The following is a 25,780-nucleotide window of genomic DNA, read 5'->3' as shown; positions in this document are numbered from 1 at the left end:
AATGGTGGTCATCTCTCCTGGCAACACCTCCACCCGTGGGTGGCTGCCTTCTTCCTCAATCATCCAGGATTCAGACAAGAAGACAAATACCTACAATATAAAAAAGGGGAATCATTAAGCTTATATAGACTTTATGACCTCCTCCCAAAGCGCAGACCCATAGCCAAGGAAATGCTATCTGTTAAATTAGGAAATTTACCTCATACCCAGCTACAAGGCCTACAGATCTGGACACTTCCCAATAAACTTTACAAACAAGGACAGCCTTGATGCACCCAGACATTTTTTTGTGTATCTGTACCCACAATCAACACCAGACTATAAGGGCTTAGTATCCCAGAATTATAAACTTCTCATAGAAATCAATATGGGGTCATCCACAGCACTCAAAAATTACTGTGAACCAGACATTGACATCCAAATAGAGGACCAGGTGTGGGGCAGACTATGGGTAAGTAAGTCCTCTGTTAAAATCTATTTCAGCTAGAAACCAAGAAGCAACCTTGAAGGTTTATCTGTACTGGCACTGGATAACACTCTCATCAACTCCACACTATCCACCTCAGTGCTGGCCTAGTTGCAGTTTACTGGGCATCGCCATCCATCTGTGCTCATTTCTGGAAAAAGGTCTTTGCTGTTTTGCCCTCTTATCATGGGCTGCAACCTACTACCTATTCTGTAACCTACAACATACAAGTTTAAAAGTTTAATAAAAATTGGGGGAGGGGGGTGGACCTAGACCTGGCAATACTCTGAATAGCCGCACATCTTAATTACATAGGCTGTCATTTAGAAAGCCACCCAGCCTATGCAGGAAAGTGTAGGGAAAAACACAGTTCTGAGTAACTCAAAATACTGGAAACTCTTACTCCCAAAGAAGCAACGAAGATTCTTGTAGCACCTTAAAGACTGAGGTATGTTATTGTGGCATATACCACAATATAGTCACAGAAGAATTTGGGGATGGGGAGATCTATTTTGTATTTCCGTTAACAATATTGTTAAAGGCCTTGTGGGCTGTTCTGATCCAGTTCACCACCTGTCCAAAGGAAATACCAACAATTCTAGTCTTTCTCTCCTTCCACCAATTACTGTTTTTAAAAAACGAAAACCACCAGCAATCACTTTAGGGAGGATATGCTCAGCCTTTTGCTTATTACCCTTTTATCTGTTGGGAAGAGGGAAAATGAAAGAGAGAGAGATAGAGAGAATACATATTTGCTACCAGGAAAACCTTAAGAAAAGACAAATGTTGAACATTCCCTAACAGCTAGGTCTCGTCCCACTCCAATTTTATAGGTTTGAAGGGTAAGTGATTATATGTTCTTTTCTCACCAAGGAAAAGAATATACTTTTAAACTCACACTTGTTCTTGATGTCTGGTAATGATGCCACACAGTATGCCTAACCTGACATCAAGCAGAGCAGAGAGATAGGTTTCCTGCTGCCGGAGGCAAGTGATGTTAGTGGCACTGTTTGTTCACATTTTCCAGGAACATCTTCAGAAATTGATTGCATACTGCTTGCTACCTCTTTAGGATTAAGCAAAGAGATGTTCCTCTAGCCCACAGAAGGAAAAAAAAATATTCTGATCATAGACTTCTTGCTGTTATCTAACTGGTTTGGCTGACGTGCATCTTAGCCTGTATAGAAATGCTGAAATGTTGATGTATTGAAGATTTTGAAGGCCATAATCTCTGACCCCATTTAAAAAAATAATTGTTTACATTTCCCCCCCCCAAAGAAGTACGAAAACACCCTCATTAAATTATTTCTTGTTTATTCAACTCTACTTTCAAACTGTAAATATTAACATATATATATATATATATATATATATATATATATATATATATATGGGGAGGACCAGATGAAGTGTTGAAGGATATTACTAATTTCTTCATCCTATAATGATATATCCTTGATATACTTCAGGAAATCCTCTCTACATTTTGCAAGGTGGCTTGGTCCCCCCACCCTTAATATCAAAGCTGAGCACCACGAATCATCTCACTGATTAGATTGGGTAGGATTGGGGCGAATCTACTATGAAACTAATGAAGCTTAAGCTTCAGGTCCCCTAATCCCAGAGGGGCCCCAGAAGCAACTTTATTCCTCATTGCTTAAAAAAAATGGACCCATAGACCCAATTTGAGTAGCATGACTCAAATTGAATAATTTTTGGTGGTATATATTTCAAGAGTCTTGAAACTGTGCAGGTGCTGCAAAGGTGAAGCGGCGTGGTAAGTTGGCCGTTCTGCTGAACACCGCTTAAATTCTTTCTGCATATTGTCTCCAGAAAATGACATTGCAAGGAAGCTCTCCAGTGATGAAACTGACTGTGAATATGCTGCTAGAAAATCCAGAAAAACAAACCATAGAATTTTAGAGTTGGAAGGGACCCTATGGATCATGTAGTCCAACTTGCTTCAATGCAGGAATCTTTTGCCCAATGTGGGGCTAAAAAACTATAAGGCATAAGGCATTTTTGTTTCCCCTACTGACTTTGACAGGTGAGATAATCCAGGACAGCCATTTTAATCAAAATCTGAAATGAGGTAGTTAATTTTTTTTTAATTGTGATGATCTGTCATGGAACAACCCCAATGAAGAAGGTAACAAGGGGTTAGCCAGACCTCATTGCTGGTTACAAAGGAGCCCCCATGACATTTCAAACTTCAGGGCCCTAAAAACATAGGTTCACCACTGGTAGGATTCATCCTTGCTAAAATCCAATTGGGGCCCTATTGATTTAAATGAAGGGAGAGTCAAACAGATTGATGTGTCCATATGTATATGTGCATATATGCTGTAAGTTGAGAGCAGAAGTAAACAAAGTACACCACACCAGTGCATGCCACATACTACTAGTGGAAAGCATCACTCCCACCAGTTGCATGCAGCAAACAAGAAAACAGAAACTTCTCTAACTAGGGAAGAGAGTTGTGTTCTTTTTTTCTTTCTTAGCACATTGATACACCACAATTGGCACATACCTATAAAACACAAATAGCTGCACTCTGGGAAGTTTGCTCACCATGTTGTTGACATACATTATTGACTTGGCTTGCATGCAACATTAAATTATGGGTTAGCATTACATCCATGAGGCTCCTGCTCTGGATTTGGGGGAGGAATCCACTAAGATCAGATTCCAAAGTGACCTTATGTGATCTGATCATGATTGGGATCAGATTATAGGATCCTTTCAGAATCCACAGCAAATACCACTTTATGAGGTGGTCTCAGGGCTGCAAGGCTGCATGTAAGATATATTTCTTACATTTAAACTTTTTTAATGGGCAATTCAGTTACCCACAGCCTGTAGTGGCTAGCACGTGGGGTTCCTTGTTTCTGTGTGCTTTGAATGGAATGCAGGCAGTTCCCCTGGGAGCAGCACGACTTGACGGCATTTCCTTGTTCTCAGGAGGAATTGTACAAAAATACCATGGCTGCCGCCATATGAAAATTGGGGGCAGCCATGTTGTTCCATACAATTCTACTTAGAATATTTCCCCACTTAAAAATCTGCACAGAAACAGGACGGGACAGACTTAAGTCCTGTTCCCATGTAGAATCGGGACAGACCATACTTTAATGGGTCCGTCGATTCTGGCTCATGGACTCCCTCCTTCCCTCTCCTCCCCCAGCACAGCCACACAGAGGAGATGGGGAGGTTTTGCTTCCATTTTCAACTACTTGTTATGTCCAAATCAAACTGGTTAATGCTATCTGTGATATAAGGAAACCCAACTTCAGCACACTTCCCTTTAACACATGGATTGGGGAACATGTGGGTCTCCAGATGTTTCCGAACTACAGCTCCCCATTTTCTCAACCTTGGCCAGGGTGGGGCTGGTGGAAGTTGGAGTCAAACAACATCCAGATTTCCATAGTTTCCCCACTCTAAACTGTAGTTAACACTAGCCATAATTCTCAGCTCAGATTAAACAAGTAACCATGGTTAGTTACAATCAGCTGTGGTTTAGGAGAAGTGCATGTGCCTGAGTCTCACCAGACTCATTCCCATATGCTAAACTATGGTTTAGCATTAAGTCTGGATGCAGCCACTGATTCCCCTCCATAATGAGGAATCCATGTACCTGGAGACAGCTATATATTATGCTGGTTAGCTAACAACTCTTGTCCTGCTGATCCCAAAACAGGTTTACTATTTTTTACAAATGAGATACACTTTTTAAAAATAAAAACTAAGTCGCTGTGTTAATGGATAAATGCTATAAGAATATCATTCCTGCACCTTTTTTGCTTTGTAAAGACAGCAGCAGCAGCAGCAACAACAACAAAGCAGAACATTCATTCTGTAAAATGTTGTAACACTCAAGAATAGGGAAGAAGAATGATCACAAACACCAGCCAATCAGGGCTGCACAGCTGGCTCCACAGCTTAATTTGCAGGAGCAACAAAGGCCTGAGGAAGCTGGTTTCACCTCATTAGTATTTTTTTTAAAAAAGAGGCCATGGCAACTGCTATTGTAAGGTATGTTTGAATGCAAAGATAGGTATGACTGGGGAATTGGGCCAGGGCATCATTTTTTGTAGGCTACTAACTTTCATGGACTTGTCTGCAAGGCTATGCATGATATCTGATCAATTAAGCACAAACTGTGTAGGCAACTGAAACTTCAGGACTGCTGCATATTTATCAAATCACTATATAAAGCTTGGGTCTTTCTCTTTAATAAAAGAAGAGCATAAACAGCGTAGTATTCCTTGGTGTCTGAAGTGTTTATTAATATCCTTCTGTTGCTACTTCCCCAGAGATACAAATGAGAGAGTGAATTTCAGTTTCTTTACTTAGCCTGGCACCTGCTTCTGAGTCCCTTCTCATGGATGTTAGCCTGTCAGCTCTCTGTTTGCAGCTCCCATAGTAAGATGTACCTATCTGTTTCTCGTGGAGGTATATATTTTCACACCCTTAAATACTTGTCTGCACTTTAGGTACACTGTTGCATGACCCTTAAACATACCGTATTTTTCGCCCTATAGGACGCACTTTTTCCCCTCCAAAAATGAAGGGGAAATCTGGGTGCGTCCTATGGGGCGAATGCAGGCTTCGCGGACATCTCCGCAAACAGCAGGAGCGCTCCCGCTGCTGGCGGAGAGGTGCCTGCATGCGGAAGCCTGCGCGCGCTGAGCTCAGCGCGTCCAGGCTTCGCGGACCTCTCCGCTAGCAGCGGGAGCGCTCCCGCTGCTGGCGGAGAGGTGCCTGCATGCCGAAGCCTGCGCGCGCTGAGCTCAGCGCGTCCAGGCTTCGCGGACCTCTCCGCTAGCAGCGGGAGCGCTCCCGCTGCTGGCGGAGAGGTGCCTGCATGCCGAAGCCTGCGCGCGCTGAGCTCAGCGCGTCCAGGCTTCGCGGACCTCTCCGCTAGCAGCGGGAGCGCTCCCGCTGCTGGCGGAGAGGTGCCTGCATGCCGAAGCCTGCGCGCGCTGAGCTCAGCGCGTCCAGGCTTCGCGGACCTCTCCGCTAGCAGCGGGAGCCAGCACTGGGCTCCCACGGCTTGCAGAGAGCTGCCTGTTTGGGGGCTGGGGTCGGGGGAAGCTCGGGCTTCCCCAACCCCGCGCCTGGGGGGGAAATAATTTTTTTCCTTTATTTCCCCCCCAAAAAACTAGGTGCGCCTTATGGGACGGTGCGTCCTATAGGGCGAAAAATACGGTACATAAAACATTCCCAAGCAACCCAGGATGATAAAAACTGGGATCCAAACTGCACGCTATGCATTCTGATGTGAGTAAGAAATCTTCACTTGTGTAGTGGCTGAGAGACTCAGTTGCAAATCAGAAAGTCAGATCAGAATGGTGCCTTCGTCACGAACACAGTAGTTGGCTTTAGGCCAGCTACTCGCTGTCTTACACATTTCATCTATAGTATGGGAGTTCTATCTGCTGACTTCCCTCAGGAGGCTTAATAGGGTTAGGTAAGGACAGTGACTTGATGATACATGCAAAGTGCTCTGAACACTTGAAAGCACTGTGCAAATATTAAGTATTGTTATGTATGTGTCAAGGGGACAGTTCAGCTAGCAGACTGACATAGAATGAATTATTTTGCGTTGTGCTGTCAGAGGCGGATTTAGGGAAGTGTGACTGGTTCCGCTGCCCTGGGTGCTGAGCCTAGGGGTTGCCACAGGGCATCACAACCAAGACATAGTGAATTGAGCAGAATAGAAGGTGTGAGGGCACATGCCAAATTTTGGCCTTGCACAGGATGCCACTGAAATTTGAAAGACCACAGTCTGCCTCCGGTGTGGTGGTTGTATGCTTTTCAGGGCTTCCCAAAGTCGGGTGCTCAATGCGCAGGAAAATGATGTGAGCAGGAAAAGGTGTTGTGCCATTCACTAATGGCCTTTTCCCAACTGATCCTTTGGCAGACTGCCCATTCATTAATACTTCCTCAGCCCTATGAGCCAGAAAGTTGCTTTCTTCAAGATTCCAGATTCAGTAGCAGGCTTAGCACAATAAACACACATGGCTATGTCCTGTGCTAGTTCTACCCAGAGTAGGCTCACTGATGTTAAAGGACATGGCATCGCTGGTCCATTAAGATCAATATATCTACTCAGAAGAAAGCTTAGTTGGATGCAGCCCTTAGTTATTTTATTGTAAATAATGTCTTTACCACTCATCTTGCCACAACAATGGGTAACGCTTATGTCCCCAGCAGTGACAAAGTATGAAATGTTGTAATCTCCTTCATACTTGCTTATGCTTGAGTTACGAGCCGTTGCAAGGTTGAAATTCTGCCTGACTATCCTATTCAAAAGCTTCTGATAATATAAAGCTGAATAATAATTTAGGACCAACATTTGTTCTCAACCACGCCAGTGTGCTTGGGAGTAGAATGCAACCCAACAGCTTCTGTCTGACTAAAAGGCAGAATATATGCTACACAGCACTTACAGCAAAATCAATACAAATGAAAAAGCCAGGATATTAGCAGCAGCTCAGCCAGAAAGGAAAAATAAACCTTCACAAAGAAATATCTCTGGCATGATTATACAATAGGGCACTACAACTCTGTGATCTCAAAGAATGCATCTACCTCACATTTGCCAAGTGAAATTAATTACTTCTCAAAATACCCTACTCATCAAATGTTTTCCAAAGAAGATCGGGTGAGAATTGGGTGGGAACATCAAAGAAAGGCAGTGGCCTAACAGATTCCACAAAGCAATGAATGAAAACATCTGAAATGTTAGCTTACCTATAGTAGCTTATTTAATTTAGCTGAAATTGTTATGGCCATGATCCAAAGAAGTAGAAGAACACCACGTGCTCAGCCTGCAGATCCTTTGACATTTCCTTTTATAGCAGCTGCTACAATTTTAAATATTCGCCATTTGGAGAGTGCAATTGTGCTTGAAGTCCAATGGCTTTAAATTTTTCTAGCTTGATTGAGCCTTGTGCATAACTGAGTTGTCTGCCAAAGAATCTATTCATATTGCGTACTCAGTACTCGCAGCCTCACTGTTGCTCCTTGACACAGAGCCTACGGGAACTGAGACTAATCCCTAAATGACATCCAAAACTACTGGAGTTGTGCACTTCAGGGAGAGGTAAGCAATAATAGGCAAGCCGTCCTTCAGGGAGAAAATTTAGTGCCCCAGAGCTTGGTATGCAAAGCGCTGCTGTCATGGAAATCCTAAACTAAAAGACACACTAGTCAGTAAGTAGTACAACTAAATTGTCTCCCTCCAACAAGAGCAGAATAACAGCAGGAAACTAGCCAGATATAATAAGTCCAGTGCCACCTAGTGAGTAAACTGTATAATGACATTATCCACACAACTGCAATAGATTAAAATCTGCCAAAATACATAACATTAAACCACCCTCTGTTTCAAATGCTCTCTTTATTCTGAAGTTTATTAATCAGTGTGTTTGTGTTTAATCTGTTGATGTTATCTTTGCTGTTTTTAATAATTTTAAGTCCTGGGGAATTTTTTCTATTAAAGGGCAGAGTTTGAAGCAGCCCTACTTATGTGAATGAGAGGCTTTAATCTTGGAAGGCCTTGCTCTTTTGGCTCATGCCTTAATACCTTGTCTGTTTCAAGGACCTAGCTATTGTGTCACTTGAGGATAAGGTGGGCTGTCAGTTTTAGGAGGCGATACGAGTTTTTTTATCTGTTTCCTTCCATCATCTCTGTGCATTGTATTCTTCAGCTAGCAGGTGCTCTGTGTCCTATTCAATCAGACATATGGGATTGTCATTCTTATGCTTAGCCAACATTGATCTTTTAGCATTGTTAATGGGGGCCATGTATCTTTGCTCACTGTTCTGTCTTCTTTTCTAACCAGCTTGATCTATGCAATCCATATCTAGCATAAAGGTGGGAGCTGTAGTTAGTATTCTGCATGATTTTTCATCATCAGGATAAGGTCTTGTTTTGTTTATTCACTCGGGGTAAGCTCTGTTGTATTGTTTTCCTTGCTCTCAGATCAAATGTAAAGATATGTTTGCTGTTGACCCCATTTTAAAAGCCCTCTAGAGGTGGAAACTGAAAAGGTTGATATAAACTGGCATAGTTATTCATTATGAATGGTGAAGCACAATTCCTTTATTTTCATTAATTTTACATAGAAATCAGTTGCAATGCAACATTCTTTCCTTGTTTTTGGAGATCTTGTGTTCAGCATGAAAGAGGATGGAAAGAGAAATTTTATTTCCCCCTATCCTTATCAAATCAATGTTATTAGAGAGGGCTGATTTTACCTTGTGCAAAAGGATGCTACTCTATCTAGATCTTGACCAGAAAGACAAGTAGCTTAGTACTGATGATAAATTTTTGATATACTGGACAAGAGTTCTAGCTTGTCCATTGTCAAATGAGATTTAAGTGCTAATCAGATGGGAAGTGCTGAATCATTCTGAAGGATTAAAGGGAGCCTTTATCCATCTCCACTAATATTCCAAGCTATAACCGAGACAAAAAGGAGAGTATATCCACATGCTATTATTTTCATTCTCAGATATGCTGAATTAAATACTTTAGTCAATCTAAGATTCATAGTATCTGGGGTGACTGGGGTAGTAGTTGCACTGGAGCTGTATATGTGGTGGGAGAAAGAGAAAATCTTTTTGTGATCCGTCTGTCTTGAGAAACAATGGGGTGCACCTGGGGTGAAGTCAAACCACTGGAGAATCACATTGCCTGTTGTGGCTGCAGAGACTGGTAACTAATAACAGCTGCCTCCTGCATCGTTTTTGCTGCGTTTGCAGCACTGAAGTGGCCTCTCCATGGTTCAAGCCTGGGCAGCATGTATGGAGGTCCTGGGCTGCCCAGATGACCATACCCCTTGGCTTCATTGATGTTGACCAAAAAAAACAGAGCAATAAATTTTACACCAGCTTGACTGCAGGAGTTGCCAATCCTCTGGTAGTAATTGCATTGGAACTGTCTGTGTGGTGGGAGAAAAAGGAAATCAGTGTTAGAGAAATAAGAGTTGGCCAGGTGGCCCTGTTAAGGATTCCACATCTGTTTGAGATTTGATCTATGAATGCTTGGAGCATGGCATTCTCCCTTGCAGCAACAAAATCATGACATGTATTACCTAGGGAGCCCTATGTAGATATTTCTTCTTATGTTTTAGGGGCACAGGTGGCGCTGTGGTCTAAACCACTGAGCCTCATGAACGTGCTGATCGGAAGGTTGGCGGTTGGAATCTGCACAACAGAGTGAGCTCCCGTTGCTCTGTCCCAGCTCCTGCCAACCTAGCAGTTTGAAAGCATACCAGTGCAGTTAGATAAATAGGTACCGCTCCGGCAGGAAGGTAAAACGGTGTTTCCATGTGCTGCTCTGGTTTCGGTCTTTCAGTGCACCAGAAGTGGCCTAGTCATGCTGGCGCCATGACCCAGAAAGCTGTCTGTGGACAAACGCCGGCTCCCTCGGCCTGAAAAGTGAGATGAGCACTGCACCCCATAGTCTCCTTTGACTGGATTTAACCATCCAGGGGTCCTTTACCTTACCTTTCTTTTTACCTTTAGGAATAATAATAATAATAATAATAATAATAATAATAATAAATAAATAAGTAAATAAATATTTATATCCCACCCTCCCCAGCCAAAGCCGGGCTCAGAGTGGCTAACAACAGTAAAATAATACAACATTCTAAAATCATTTCATTATAAAATCAGTTCAAATCAAATTAATGGCAACCATTGGGCTAGAGTTCTGTGAGGATTGCCAAAGGAGGGGGTCAGGCTGTGCCCTGGCCAAAGTGAAAATAGTGAAAACCTCCCAGTTCCACCAAATTATTGTGTTACAAATTATTGACAAGGTTTTGAAAACCATAGTCTGAGTTTTACTTCTATTTATTTATTTACTTGAAGTGGTTTTATGCATGTTATATTTCTTCTTGTCTTTTTAATTTGTACACTGCATTGGTGGGTATTTTATTAAAATAGCGAACTACTCCCTATGTGTTCTTTTAACTCTTTTCAGACAGCCCTGCAGTTAGGAGAGTGAATTATTGAATAGTCAAAGAAGGCTCCAGAGTATCTACTTTAATAAGAATGTACCACAGCTTTGCAAATGAAATTTGGGGTGCAGTGGTTATGTGGTTGGACTTCTACTTTCAATAAATGCACTTTAAAGAAATATCAAGTGTCCCTTCATAATTCAATCCAAGCGGAGCAAGAGTGGAAAGGGGGAAGGATGGACAACTGGTGGCAAAAATCCTTGTGTAAACTCACCAATTATTGCGTATTAAAATATTTTCAAAATGGGAGGGAAGGACTGGTGACCACAGTGGCATTTTCATTTTGCACCATGTCCCTGTAATAATTGCTTACGTTACACATATTTGGTGTCTTCCATCATAAAAAACAAACAAACCCTTAGAGAAATCACAATTTTAATGTTATATGGCTCCTGAGTCTTAGTTAAACTATGTACTGTATAGATCAGGAGTGTGAGGGGGGGAGGTGTTTTTTTCACGAATGCAGACCACCACCACCCCACCCCCGGTTTCTTTATCTGGCCATTGGAACTCTGTGGGCCACACTCCATCTTCCCAGGCCTCATCCACTGGCTCCCACGCTGCTCCTCTAGTGCTCTGGCTTGGAATTGCCTCTGTGAGGCAATTGAACTGTGAGATTGCCTCTTGCTTGCTTGGATGGAGGGTTGAAAGAAATGCGTAGAAACCTCCAGTTTTCACTTGTTGGACTATAGCCTGCTGTACAATGTCAAGGGTTGCATCTTTCGCTTTGCCTGCCTCCCCCTTTTTTTTTGGCTCTTGCCCTGCCCATTACTGTGGCCCCCAGAAATTGCCAATCATCATGGAGTGTGGTCCTCAGACTGACAAAAGTTCCCTACCCCTGTTTTAGTTGGCAGCTTCCCATCTTCCTAATAGCTTCTCTTTTGCTATGTGTTCCTAGTGAGGAAAGAACAGAAAATACTCCAATATATGAGAGAGAGAGAGAGAGAGAGAGAGAGAGAGACTCAGGACACTAGGAAGTGGTTTTCTTTATCCCTTACAAATCCCTTGGACCAGTCTAAGGTAGATCTTGAACCTGCTCTTTATCCTTCTGGCTTAATTCAGCTCAAACCAGGATTAGAGATATTTTTTCCCTCTCCTGTCAAAGTGTGAACTCAGGATGGATGGCCATGTGAATATTCCCATCTGGGTATGCTGCTCTCTGCCACTCCCACATTGATGCACATGCATGATGGACTCTGGACTGCCTGGGCTCTTGCCATCTGTTGGATGGCACAAAGCCCACTTCCCTAGCTTTTGATTATCCTAATGGCCGGAATGTCCTCCAGACCACTTAGTGAAGTCTTGTTGGATTTTCGAAGCATATAGTACGTAGAAAATAGAAGGGAGTATAACATATTTGATAATTTATGTGCATGTTATAATTATTTATTATTAATTGCATTTATATATCGCCCTTCATCCAAGGATCACAGGGCAGTTTACAGCATAAAAAACGTGTGTAGAACTCAAAGGTTTTTCACTTGTACTTAAAGAGTCTGTTACTTCTTGTTTATGGATTGACTTTTGTTCTTGCTGCTTCATGTGTTATTCTGTCCATAAAACCCTGTGTGAGTCCATAGATATTCCATAGGATGCAGCAGTAGCATGACCATGTTCTGTGCTGTTCTCTAATGTATTTAAGAGTCCAGTTTATAATGTATATAAGAGTCTAATGTATATAAGAGTCCAGAGGAACTACTGGTGTGAATTTGCATCAGTTCTGTCCTACCAAGCTTGACTTTACCATGTGGCATCAAGAGTACTTCTTGTTTGATTCCATCTGTCCAATATACTTACACTTAATGAGAAAAATTCACTCATAATATAAGAAGAGCCCTGCTGGGTTAGACCAAAGGCTTCCTGAGTCCAGCATCCTTGACAAAATCCAGAGTAAATGCATATTCCAATCATGATAAAGAGGTAAAATTTATAGGCAGCCTAACTGACTGCACCTTAGAATAGTTGGTCATGGAACGACCGGAGAGGAGGCGACCCTGGGACTCAGCTACATTCGTCACAATAATACATTTTGAATGTGTTCTAAACATCCATCAACAGATGGCACCAGAGAGCAAAAAGGAGTTTATATGGATTTTTATATAAGCTTTTATTTTTCTTTTGTTGTAACAATTTAATTTCTGACTTTTTTATAGCGTTTTTAACCTGTGCCCTGGGCTTAATATGGAGGAGTGCCCAGAACCAGGTACGAGATATAAGGGCTATATCCAATATTAGTCATACTAATACTAATACTACTACTAATAATTTTTATTTATACCCCGCCCTCCCCAACCAAGGCCGGGCTCAGATCGGCTTACAAGCAATAATAAAAACAAGTTGAATGATTACAACTTAAAAACAAAATTAAAATACAGCATTAAAATATTGAAACATTAAAATATTAAAATGTAGCCTCATCGCAGGAGGAGAAGGAAAGAAAAAAAGAAAGAGAGGGAGGGGATCAAATTAGCTCCAAGCCAAAGGCTAGGCAGAACAACTCTGTCTTACAGGCCCTGTGGAAAGAAATCAGATCCTGCAGGGCCCTGGTCTCATGAGGCAGAGCGTTCCCCCAGGCCGGAGCCAGAGTTGAAAAGGCCCTGGCTCTGGGTGAAGCCAATCTAACTTCCTTAGGGCCTGGGACCACTAGGGTGTTGCTATTTATGGACCTTGAGGCTCTCCGTGGGGCATACCAGGAGAGGCGGTCCTGTAGGTACGAGGGTCCTAGGCCGTGAAGGGCTTTAAAGGTCAAAAGCAGCACCTTAAATCTAAGGTGAAACATGGGGTGTTAGGAGAGAGGCAGTACTTTGGGTGGGGGAGCCATCATACTTCTGGGGGTAGTTTGTCCACCTTTGTTCCCCAACCTGCAGTCAGCTCTCTCCTGTGGCTCCTAGAAGCTGTCAGCATGTGACAGCAGCCACGTCCAGGGAATGACTTGGACTGGCCAGCTAAACCAAGTGAGGGTAGCTGATGGGTCTCAAACCTTCAATGACTTAAGGACTTCCCCTGCATGTGAAAACAATCTCCAGTGGATTGAGCGGATGAAAGCAATACGGCCAAGAAAGCAGTTTCTGCAAGTGAGGGGCAGATGGGGCTCGTTAACCTGGGAAGGTAGTCCATCTGAAAGAAGGAAAACACTGATCCTAAACCTCTGCTGCCTTGTAGGATATATTTGGGAGAAGAGATGGCTAAGGAGTAAACCCTACATAAATCAGGAGTGGAGTCACTAAGGTGGCTAGATAGCGCCTTGTATGTTTTCTTTCAGCAACCAAGTTGGTGCCAAATGTATTGCTTTCCGAGGGGTGTGTGTGTCTTTTCATCAGGGCAGCCCAGGACCTCCATACAACATGGAGAGGTAACTTCAGTGCTGCGAACACAGTGGTGTGACTTCACCCCTGGGAGTGCAGTCCATTGACTTTCGACACAGTTGGATAACAACAAGAAGTCATTCTCATAGAGTGATTTAGCATATGCCATTGTATAGTGATGCACACTGGGGCAAAAAGCCACACACTGTATGTGGTTACAGAGTCTGAATTGGTAGTGACTAAACATCTAAAAGGTCTTGGAGTCATTGTAGATAGCTCAGTGAAAATGTCAACTCAGTGTGTGGCAGCTGTAAAAATGGGTAATTTCATATTGGGAATAACAAGGACTGGGGGTGAAAATAAAACTGCCAGTATCAGTGCTGTTATACAAGTCTGTGGTTCAATTGCATTTGTGCATAGTTTTGGTCACTGCAACTCAGAAAGATTATTTGTAGAGCTGGAGCAGGATCAGAAAAGGGCAACCAAAATGACCAAGGGGCTGAAGAAAATGACCAATGGTTTGGATAGGGGAAAAGGTGTGTAAGGGGGTATGTGAAACATTGACTATGCATATTGTGGAGAAAGTGGAGGGAGAAAGTTTCCTGACTGTTGGAAGATTCAGGACAGACAAAAGGAAGTAGTACTTCACAGAACACATAACTAAACTGTGGGAAAATGTTGTAATAGCTGTCAACTTGGATGGTGACTCTAAATTTTGTCTTTCATACAGACGGTCAGTTCTGTGATCAACTGTTGTAGAAATTTCAATTCTTTGTCATGACCAGAGCATGCATTTACCCAGTATGAGCATAACTGAAGTCATCTAGTACAAGAACGCATTTTCCTTTGGATGCCTCTTTGATAATCGTAGGTGTTTTGGTCAGTGTAGTGGTAGTGTAAATGCATACCTGATGCTAAATTTTATTTGAAGCAGACTTGTTGAAATAAATGTACACAATTAAGTTAGGGCAATTAATTTCAATAGGTCTCTCTGAGGAAAATTTAGTTGGATACCAGCTTAAATTATTTTTAGGGTGTGACAGCAGCATTCCCAGTCAGTAATTCTGCCACTTTGGGGATTTCTACTTCGTATGACTCTTAATGCTTTTGATGAACAGAGCAACATCCAGACCTTCATCCAGCGTTTGTATCCATCACCATATCCTACTAGTTCTATCAATTCCAACAAGCTTCTGTAATGCCCACTACATCTTTGGACTCCTTTTTAAGAACAATCACCCCCACTAAAACTCTGCCTTGAGTCCTCGTCAGGGAAAAGGGGGTATAAATAATTGTATAATGGTAACAAAGACGTGGGTGGCGCTGTGGTCTAAACCACTGAGCTTCATGGGCTTGTCGATTAGAAGGTTGGCGGTTCGAATCCCCACGACAAGGTGAGCTCCCGTTGCTCGGTCCCAGCTCCTGCCAACCTATCAATTCAAAAGCACATCAAAGTGCAAGTAGATAAATAGGTACCGCTCCGGCAGGAAGGTAAACAGCGTTTCCGTGCTCTGGTTTTGCCAGAAGCAGCCTAGTCATGCTTGACCACATGACCTGGAAAAACTGTCTGCGGACAAACGGCGGCTCCCTCGGCCTGTAAAGCGAAATGAGCACCGCAACCTAAGAGTCATCTGCAACTGGACTTAACTGTCAGGAGTCCTTTACCTTGAATGATGATGATGAAACAACAACAACAACAACGTTTTAGTTTATAGTGATGTTTAAGAGAAGCTTATCTAACTGTCCTGTGCTATTTTAAAATGCGGAATCTTGATTGTTTTGTAATGTTGCAAACCGCTTAGCGACTTTTTTGTAATATAAAGCAAGATATAAATTACCTCAACAAGAACAACAGCTGCTCCCGATGTGTGAATTTTCCTCTGTGGTCTCTTTGAATGCCTTCCATGTCCCCATGCACCTTCACCACCTAGATCTATGCTGCACCTATTGAACAATCATAAATTCCCTAAGGATGATTTATTTGAACCAGAAGTTTCCCACAGTGATTAGTTTAAAAGCTGCTCTGCCACTTTTTAAAATTTCAAGTGCCAATACTATGATTGCACTCCGGTTCATGTTCAGCCTACCCATTTTGTATGGACCCAGCTTGTCCTTAGTGCCTGACAAATCCAGAACATGCCTTCTGGATACCATTGTCTTATCTACCTTTCTCCACACCAATGGCTTGAGCTGAGTTACAGATGCAATAAAACAAGCACAATAAATTGAACATGAAAGCACTGAAACTAGACCTAGAACAGTAAAATACTTGAGGCTGGAGCTATTTAAACCAGCATAAAAAAGTAAAGGCACTCATAAGGACTGAGTTGATATTGTCTTTAAATTAACCATCAAGCAATCCTAGAGGAAGGCAGTAATGCTTCTGAATACCAGTTGTTGGAAACCGCAGTGGGGAAGAGTGCTCTCATCTTTGGGTCCTTGCTTGCAGTTTTCCCCCAAGCATCTGCACAGCCATTGTGAGAACAACAAACTAGACCAGATGGACCTGATCCAGCAAACTCTTCTAGCATGATTACCATTGTGTGGGAGGGAAAAGTAGGGGTATGCTCCTGGCCCCAACCCCTCCATCATACTTCATCACTGTTCTTGCCTCCCATGTGTCAGGGGCTGAACTTCTGCAGTAGTGTTATCAGCTGTACTTGTGTATTCTCCCCACAATCGAGTACATGGAAGTTATGCTAGGGGTGATGGTGCAACACTGGAGCAGGTGGGGCCTCAGAGGGCACCCCCAGTCTTTTCTTCACACCAGTTAAATATGGAGGGACCACCTGAATAGGGCTCTAGTTTAATCACTGTGCTGCCCTGAACTTAGTTGTGTCTTGGTTTTCTGTTCCTCTTCTGTCCTAGTTGGAGAGACCATAAATTTTTCAGTTAGCTTCATAGCTGTTGTGTGCTCTGAGGATTCCATGGCAAAGTAACCTTTCAGTTCTTGGTAACAGAGTACATAAGAACAGTAGGTGAAGTTCTGTATTCGAGGGCAAAGTACTGGGTGTACTTTGCTTAAATCTACAGTGATTGCAAGTAAATATTTTGTCCTGCAATAAATGTGGGTCTCAGGTAGGGATGGGGGGAAGATTTAAATCGGTTTGCATTTAAAGTCAAAACTCTCTGATTTTGCACCTACTCAAACAAAAGTACAATCGTCCTTCAAAATTTGCGTTTTTTAAAATTTTGCAATTCAGTTCTCCAGTCAAACAGGGAGGGATCACCACAGACCACAGCAAGCAGATGAAGCAATGGGCAGAGCACTATCAAGAACTGTACACACAGGAAAACACAGTTCTCAACAAACTATAATCAGTAGCTGATAGGGTCTATCCTGACTCACAATGCAGCTTTACAGCTCAGAGATAAACATGGTTTTCTCACTGTGTAAGCTGCAGGAGAAATGCTGAGAGCAAAGACACCCTTTGTACATGCATTCATAGACCTGATGAAGGCCTTTGACCTCATCAGCTGAAAAGACTCTTCACACCTCTCAACAAGATAGGATGCCCACCTCACAGTATGATTGTGTGACACTGCCCAGTATGACGGTTCAACCTCAGAGGCCTTCCCTATAAAGAGCGGTGTGAAACAGGGCTGTGTTATCGTCCCAGCTCTCTTTGGCATGTTATTCTCTCTGGTGGTCTCATAGGCTTTTGGTGACAGGGGTCTGTTCAGCTTGGCACGTCACCATGCTAAAACAAAAGTGGATCTGAGAGATTTTGATGCAGATGGCGCAGCCTTGACAGCACACTCCAATAAAAATCTACAGAGATTCATCAACCTTTTTGTCCAAGCCTGCAGAGAATTTGACCTTACCATCAGCCTGATAAACACCAACATTCTGGGTCAGGACATAATCAGCATACTGCACATCATCATTGGTTACCACAAGCTTGAGGTGGTAGACGGTTTTGTTTACCTAAGTTCCACCATTACCAGCAACCTCTCCATTGACAAGTGTATTGGCAAGGCATGACAATGGCTCACCTCTCCAACAGGGTATGGGAGAATGTGATGCTAATGTCCAATACCAAGCTGAAAGTCTACCAGGCTTCCATGTTGAGCATGCTGCTTTATGGAAGTGAGTCATGGGCAACTTGCACTTGCCAGGAGCGACACCTCAATGTCTTCCACATGTGCTGTGTTAGGAAGATTTTGGACATCATACGGCAGGACAGAGTCTCAAATAAAGATGTGCTCACATGTTTACATTCCTGTCTTAGTGACATCTACACTGGCTTGGTCATGTTCACAGAATGGAAAATGGCAGAATCCCCAAGGACATGTTTTATGAGAAGCTGGCTTTCATTATAAAGATGTCTGCAAATGAGATATTAATGCTGTCAACACCAACCTTGACATGTGACAATCCCTTGCAGATGACCACAGTGCCTGGAGATAGACAGTCAAGACACGTATCCACAGCACTGACTAGAGGAAGAACAACCTCTGGGAGGAGTGGAAAGAGAAGAAACACCATGGTGCATCTGCAGCAGCACAACCAGACACCTTCATCTATCCTAGCTGCAATAAAACATGTCTCTTCTATATCGGTCTCTACAGCCACAGCAGGCACTGTGACTCTCCAACGGTTAGACTTCACCTCCGAAGGCGCATTCTTCCATTGTCTCCCGAGACAGATGGATACCAACAACAAGGCAAAATTACCTATCAGGATGTGTCTTAGGAGAAATTGGCACCAAAGTGCTGGTGAATTTTCATGAGAAAAAAATCAAGTTGATGAGGAGATCTGAATTTAAGAAGGAAAAACAGAGAAACCAAAATTGACAGACTGATTCATCCATAGTCTCTGGTGTTTGCTTTTTTCACAATGACTAACTTTACAGTGTTTCAGATGCTTAATGGAGAAGGGACACTATTCTCTTCTGAAAAATAGCCAAAGATTGAATCAAAGTTCCACAGCTGTGGCATTGCTATAGAAAAAGACATGTCCCTCACCTTCACCTGGCTAACTTCAAGCATAAAGGCTTCCCTTTAAGATTATGATTATTTTTCTGTGTGTAGTGGGGTAGGGGGCATTTTCATGCAAGAGAAAAAGTTTATGAATTGGCTGGTGTTTGATTTGGTTTCCTTTCAGCAACTGCGTCGGGAACGTAACTGCAGCTGGGTGCTGCTTGTACATACAAGTCAGGCTTGGCTTTCAATAAAATCCTTAGATCTCTAGCAAGAAGGGACACATTGCTTACAGTGTTTTCTGAGCATCTTCTGTTGCTGAGACAGGATGAATGTTCTTATTGATCAAAGACAATTGGTAATGTCTTAAGGAGGAGGATTTTTCGAAATATATAGAACTGGGTCTTACAGGCTCAAATACTTACACTGAAAACATTCCTATTAAGAGAGATCTAAGAACATTGTTCCGTGGTGTGTGTATCCTCAGACATGAAGTAGGAAACACTACATTCCCCCCCCCCTTTTAAAGTCTGTCATTAATAGACAGCCTGTTTATGGAAGGACTTCCTCATTTTTACAATCTTAAGTTTCTGAAACTTTTTTTTTTTAAGCAAGTAAACACTTCCTGATTTAGAGTGTATTTTTTGCTTTTAAGTTAGCAGTTGAGCACTAAGAAAAGCTCAGCCACTGGGACATCACTGCAGTTTGAACAAGAATTTATACCCTGAGCTAGGCCCCCCTTTTAAAGGGCTACACAAAAGAATGGTTTAGTTTGACTGAATTGCCTGCTACTTGGTGGAAATCATATATAAATGAGCCCCAATCAATCAATACTCATGAGGCTGCAAAAGTTTTTAAAAAGCATAAAAGATAGATCAGAAGATATATTTTAGTACACACACACAAAGGCTCTTAAGTGCTGTTGTCTGACACTATGAACTCCAATCAATGTGTCAGTATTTTGGAATTTGAAAGGAAATGGGGATCAGACCTGACAATCCAGAGCTGAAATTTGATGCCCTGGTCTTTTTGATAAACTGACAGGCAGTGAAAATTGCACATGTCTGCAGGGAATCAGGAGAAAAAGAGTTTTGTAGGAAGTCTGCTTATGATTCACAAAGGCATGTGCTTTATCAAAATGGATTTCATTCCCATTCTGTGGCAGGTTGTTTTCTTTCAGATTGGAGGCTTTTTGCAGATTGTAATCTGTTTGCTGCTTTATGCACATGTATAGGATAGTATTGTTTTTGTTGGTCTCCAGTTATTTTGCTTACCTGTTATTGGAACTTCACACAGAACTTATGTGGAAGAATAATGTGAAAGGGAATTACGCAGGAACTTGGTAGAACAAGTTGAGTGAGTGAGCTGGGGGGATAGAAGAGAACAGTAATCAGAAATGTGGTAAACCTTTTCTTGGATTATAGCACTTAAAACATCTAGAGAAGCGTTCAGCTGAGTCTTCTCTGTGATATGCTGTGTCAACCAGCACTCATAGTGGGTGTGCTCATATGCTAGAAATAGAAAGGAAATAACTTTCTTATGTATTACAGTAATTATTGCAACAGATTACAAACTGCTGAACATTGTTTGGTCAAGTCTACCTTAACTGACGACATCAGTAGTGCAGCTAGCATAAACACAGGATAAAATACTAAGTACCTATTTCATTTCTTAAAAGAGTAGAATGTGTTCCCTTTGTGTGTTACTACATGTTCTTGTGTTCCTGTTTCTGAAGAGACGTAAATAAATTTTCCATTTCCTGATTTCACATGCTTAATTATTTTGTATTGTTTAATATCTCCCCATTTCTTTTCTCTTGAAGATGACTGTCTTCTTCAGATGAAAGATTCCTCCTTGTCCTTTGTCTGGTTTGGTCCTCTGGTTTTCATCTTATTTCTAAAGGCTTTAAGTTTGTCCTGCCACTTAAAGCATGCCACTAAAGTTTTCCTTACTTTGTCTTGCCTGGAAAGGAAACATTGCTGTCAAGGATAACTTCTTCCTTTTCAGATTTGAGGAGGTTATCCGTATTGGAGTGGGTTGCCTTCGTAGGAGAGTCTGGACACTAGGATCCATAAAGCTTAAAAAGTTGGCAAGAAATACTAGAAAGTTTGGCACTGCATTTGTGTGTGTGTGTTTTATTGGCCATCTTCAAAACAGAGTGCTAAATCATTTAGTGTGTGTAATGCAGCTGCAAGGGCTTGGAGTGGAGGCGTAGGAGAGAATGGAATGCTCTGAGGAGGGGGCCTTTAATGGGTTATGGAGTGATAGGACTGCTGCTGCCCAATCTGGCCTCAAACTTAATAAAAATGAACTTTTACTTTCGCTCCACTGGCTTGCATATCGCCAGATCTAACCATCCTTAGCTGCTGGAAGAATGGCTTACGTTATCCTCAGTCAGCATTCCAAGAAAAGTATTTGGGGAGGTGGTGGGTGTGGGGGGTTAAGACAACCAACATGTATTGAGTGGAGCTAGCAAAATGTACAGAACCAGGTGAAATAATCCATCCTTTTGGCTTCTGGTTGTTTATCATCCATTAGTCCAGTTTCACACAGCAAGGACTAGATTGCATGAAGATGCTCAAATGTCACAGGACTTCAGAAAATTGTATCAGGTGCTGTGCTCAAGGATTTAAGCCATAAATCAAGCATAGCTGTGTCTGAAATAATTTTCTGCCAAGGCTAATACAGCTGTTTCATCCTCATGCCATTATCAGGTTGTAAGCAAGGCATTATTGTTTAGGCAGCTGGGATCCTTTCACTTACTTTGCTTTTTTTGTCTCAGGCATTGTGAAGCATAATCTAAGCAGCATGTTATGTTCTATACAAGCCACTTATGTGGAAGAATCAATAATGGCAAAGTAAGTATCGTGTTATCAAACAGGGAGGAGTGTCATTTGGCTGCTCCTAACAGTGTTACATTGCATGCTGATGTTTCACCAGAGATATAATCCACCTACGTGGATTGGAAGCGAGCACAAAAAGTCTCTAAGCTCTTTTTTCCCCTTTCCCCTCCTTTAACAAATAACTAGAAGGTTGTCTAGTCTCATGTCTTCCCTCCTTAATGTATATTTTCACCTTGGGGAATAGCTGCCTGTTATTGATTTAGCTAGGAAAAAATATAACCCAGAATATATTAAACATGGTAGGTCCGATCTGAACTGGCAGCGCGTGTAAATTTTTAGCTCTTTAGTGGAGGAGAAAGCCTTAGCTGCACTCAGTTTTCATCTTACAGATAGATTTCTTTAAAAAGGAAGACATTGTTATATGACTATTGATTTCTCAGCGTTCTTCATAGTTGCACCAGTGACGTGTGTTGTTCCGGCTTTTATGAGAATGTCTTTAATGGACATGCAGAAATGCAGTTACCAGCATCTGTGGCCGAATCGCTCCCCCCGCCCCCTTAGTTTCTTTTTTCTTTTAATTGAATAACTTCCAGGCTTTGCATGTTAGATCCTGTTTCATCCCTCCTTCAGATAAAAAAGCTACGTGAGCTGACAATCGCAGGAGTGCATCTGTTGTTTCAATGGTGGCTGGCTTGATGAGTGAAAAATAGATGCCTGCCATGTGACAAGCTTTCAAATATAAACCGTGTTAGCATTTGCTCTTGAGAATGGAAAGAAGTGGTAAGAACGGCATAAAGGACGATACAAAGAGCAGGAGTTTAGCTACAGCTTCAGAGTTGAAGGGAAACTGCTAAGCCAGGTAATAGGATCTTAGTGCTGGAGATTGATGGGTCATATTGTGTCAGAAATGAGGCATTGGTAAATCACACTGTGCAAGTTGGAGTTAACTCTTTATTAGCAAAAACACCATCTGCCAAGGCCTGGTGATGTGTCCATGAATCAGCTGCTGAGATTAAAGGTCTCCACCTCCTCACAGTCATCTATCTCCTCCTCTCAGAGCTTTTTCCTCAAACAATTTGAGACTGTGCCTGCATGCCTGCCTTTGCTCCTCCCATTTCATGCCTCTTCTGGATCTTGAAGACAAGGAGGGAGGGGAGTTTGTTGCAGCAGGAGAGGAAGACACTTTTGGCTCATTACCAGCCTGACTCTTCTCTGCCTCTTGGCCTCCCTCCTCCTACTCGCCTGCTTCAGCCTTTGATTCTGGACTTCTCTCTGCCACAGGCTCACCCAGCTTACTAAACCCCGTTACCTCTTCAGCTTCCAATACCTCCTGTTCCCAGTCTTCTCACCCTTCTCCCTCTGACCACTCATCTCCGCCCCACCACCACTCCCCGGGCTCTGAGCCTTCTTCCCTTGGGGGTTCCCCAGCTGGTTCCTCTCCCCATCCCTCTGCATTCAACCAGTCTGTGACATATTGTCAGAGATTCAAGAGGTTGAACAAGGGCTCTGATAACCTTGAGGTTGGTATGTGGCCTAGTGAGCTACATGGGACAGCCTGTGCACAACCTTAAGAACTCTGCTCAGGCACTGCAAAGAATAGTGGTGTACAATAGCAATTCATTTGATTAAAGGGAAGCCTTGTCTCAAGATGTCTTAAAACAGAGTGAAACCAGACCTAGAAGGGAACTGGGGCTGCAGAATGGCTCTGTGCCATCATAGGAGCTGTTGGCAATGTGATGATGAAGCAACTGCAAGTCCTGGTTCTCCTAGTGGCACAAATGAGTGGCACAGAAAGCCAGCTTGGCAACCAGGACATCTGAAATCACAGGAGCCACTCTTTCCCACAGCAGCCAGTTGCTCTAGAGATGGGATAGAAAATACACCTTATCCACCTGAAATTTCACATATGACTTGTCAGCGCCAAGGCAAGGGCCACCAGGGCTCTTCTAGTCTTCACAAGCTTTTGTGTGTGTAGGAGCTTAAGCAGGCTTATGCCCAGGTAGAGCAGGTAAAAGATGGTTGGGCAGGTAGGGCAACCAAAAATGTAGAGGTAAGCATCAGTAACCCATTCCACAAAGCCTTTGGCTCAAACCATGACATTTCATTTCAACTGAGGATGGGGATGATAATTAAGCATGTGTAGTTTCATCTGCCCACATTCATCCTTTGTTTGCCTTGGTTGTCTCTCTCCACATCCCTGCTAAACTTAAGTTGCAAACTTCTCAGAACAGGAATTGCATTCATTTATTTCATAAAATTTATGTACCGCTTAGTTGCAAGAAAAAAACCTAAAAGTGGTGTCTGTATTCTGCTTTTCTTCTGAAAAGGTGGTATTCACTGATACTGTATAAATAATAACATTAATATAACACTTTTGAATATTGAAAACACATCAAGCAATGTCAGTGACTTACAGGGCTGTTGGGGCTCATCAACCTGGAAATATAGGCCATCTAGGAGGAAGATTCTGACCCTAAACCTCCACTGCCTTGTGGGATATCTGTGGGAAAAGAAAAGGCTAAGTAGTCTCTACACACATCTGGAGTCCCTAAGAGGGTTGGAAGGCGCCTTGTACGCCTCCTTCCAGCAATTCCTGCAGCCAAACTGGCACCAAACATATTGCTCTGCTTTTTTGCTTTTTTTGGGGGGGGGGGAGGCAAGAGGGGGGTCTTGTCTCCTGGGCAGCCCAGGAAGTCCAGACACACTGCCCAGGCTTGCACCCCAGGGAGGTCACTTCAGTGCTGCTAACACAAAGGTTTGACTTTACCCCTGGAGGTGCACTCCATTGTCACTCAATACAGACAAATGCTGTTCACTGCAGCCTCTAAACTAAGCTAGCACTGCCTCCTCCTGCTGCAGATGAAGGACTGAAGCTAGAGGAGTAGTGCTTTTTCTGATACAACCTAGTGATTTTGTGGCTGAGCTGAGATTTGAACTGCAGACTTCAGAGTTCTTAGCAACTGCACTGTGCCTGTTGCAGTGAGTCATAGCCAGATACACTTAGCAGGTGTGTCTGTGTCTGTGCGTGTGTAAGAGAGATGCCCTTAATCCTGCACGAGAGAGGTTCCAAATCTGTGCGTTCTTTGTATTTTAAGTTATTGTTTGCTATTGCAAACCCACAGAAATATTAAAGAAAATTATAGGATAGATTTACCCAGCATTGTGGAGGGCGGTGTGATCTTAATCATCTCACACTTTTGGAACGTCCAGCACTTTATGTTTATTTTTACCATGTAGCTGGCACCTGTGTTAGTCATAAAAAACAAAAAGAAGCAGGCTCTTTTTCAGACTTGAATCATCTGCTATTAATATTGCTATTTGGAAGTTTGTCTGTCGGCACTATTGGTTGGGTTAAGCTGGGGAAAGGCACTAGGCCAAGGTTGTGTTGAATTTTTTTTAATCTATGCATAGCAGAAGCATGGATAATTCACATAGGTTTGGTTTACTTTGCCATTAGGTGGTACGCATGTCTAGAGAACAGTGTTTGCAAGTGTCTGAAATGACTTTCATAAATAGAAGATGTTATGATTCCATCTAGAAACCCAGAGTGTCATCCCAGGCTGAAAACATTTAATAAAACCAATATGAACAGCTACACTGAACAAAATATGCTATTAGTCTAGCTCAGCAAATATTTTGGTGGTCATAGTGAGGCTAGTTTAACTGTTCGTTGTTACCCTTAGATGTATTAACAAAACCCACCCAACAACTAAAGTTTGTGGTTTAGGTACAGCAGTGTAGATTGAGCATAAGCCTACCTCACAGCCACGAATCAGTGGTTCTTTCAATGTGCTTATTAAGTGCAATACTGTATTCTGAAAGAAGTCTCTATGGAGTTGTGCCTGGGCAGTAGCCTGCTCACTAGCTGTCTTACTTATTTGCCCAAGTGTTATGAAATGAACAGATGTTGAGTGGCTTGGTTCACACAAAATGCTACACCAAACTATGACTTTCTGTGAGCTCCCAAAAAGGAGATTACAGCTGCTTTGTTCCTTCCTGGTCATTCTGCTACTGTTCATAGTCATGGCTTGATTTAGCACGTTGTCTGAACCCGGTCTTGTGGTTCAGCTCTCTCAAGACTATACGTGAGCTGTAACTAAGGTTTGTGCTGTGGTGTATGGCTTGTGGTTTGTTCAGGAGAGCCAAACCACAAGTCTGGATTCATATGTTTTCTCTCCTGCATAGAAAGAGGTATAGATTCACAAC

General features: G+C 42.6%; 1 protein-coding gene across 10 annotated transcripts in view; it reads left to right on the top strand.

Annotated features, from left to right (window-relative positions):
* Positions 1 to 25,780, top strand: part of LOC310669042 (uncharacterized protein) — a 143,241-nt gene that overhangs the window by 47,449 nt on the left and 70,012 nt on the right. For 9 of the 10 annotated variants that reach the window (XR_014506970.1, XR_014506971.1, XR_014506972.1 and 6 more), the window contains exon 3: positions 12,657 to 12,706. Coding sequence is in view for 4 of the 10 variants with exons in the window: in XM_083422545.1 (XP_083278671.1) it covers positions 12,657 to 12,706 (50 nt within the window). In the remaining 6 variants the exon portion in view is untranslated. Of the gene's footprint in view, positions 1 to 12,656; positions 12,707 to 13,581; positions 13,856 to 25,780 lie in introns of those variants that run through there. The other variant, XR_014506973.1, reaches the window with a different exon arrangement.

The sequence above is a fragment of the Podarcis tiliguerta genome (assembly GCF_965153285.1).
Source record: "Podarcis tiliguerta genome assembly, chromosome: Z".
Classification (NCBI taxonomy): domain Eukaryota; kingdom Metazoa; phylum Chordata; class Lepidosauria; order Squamata; family Lacertidae; genus Podarcis; species Podarcis tiliguerta.
This window is presented reverse-complemented; position numbering and strand designations above follow the sequence as displayed.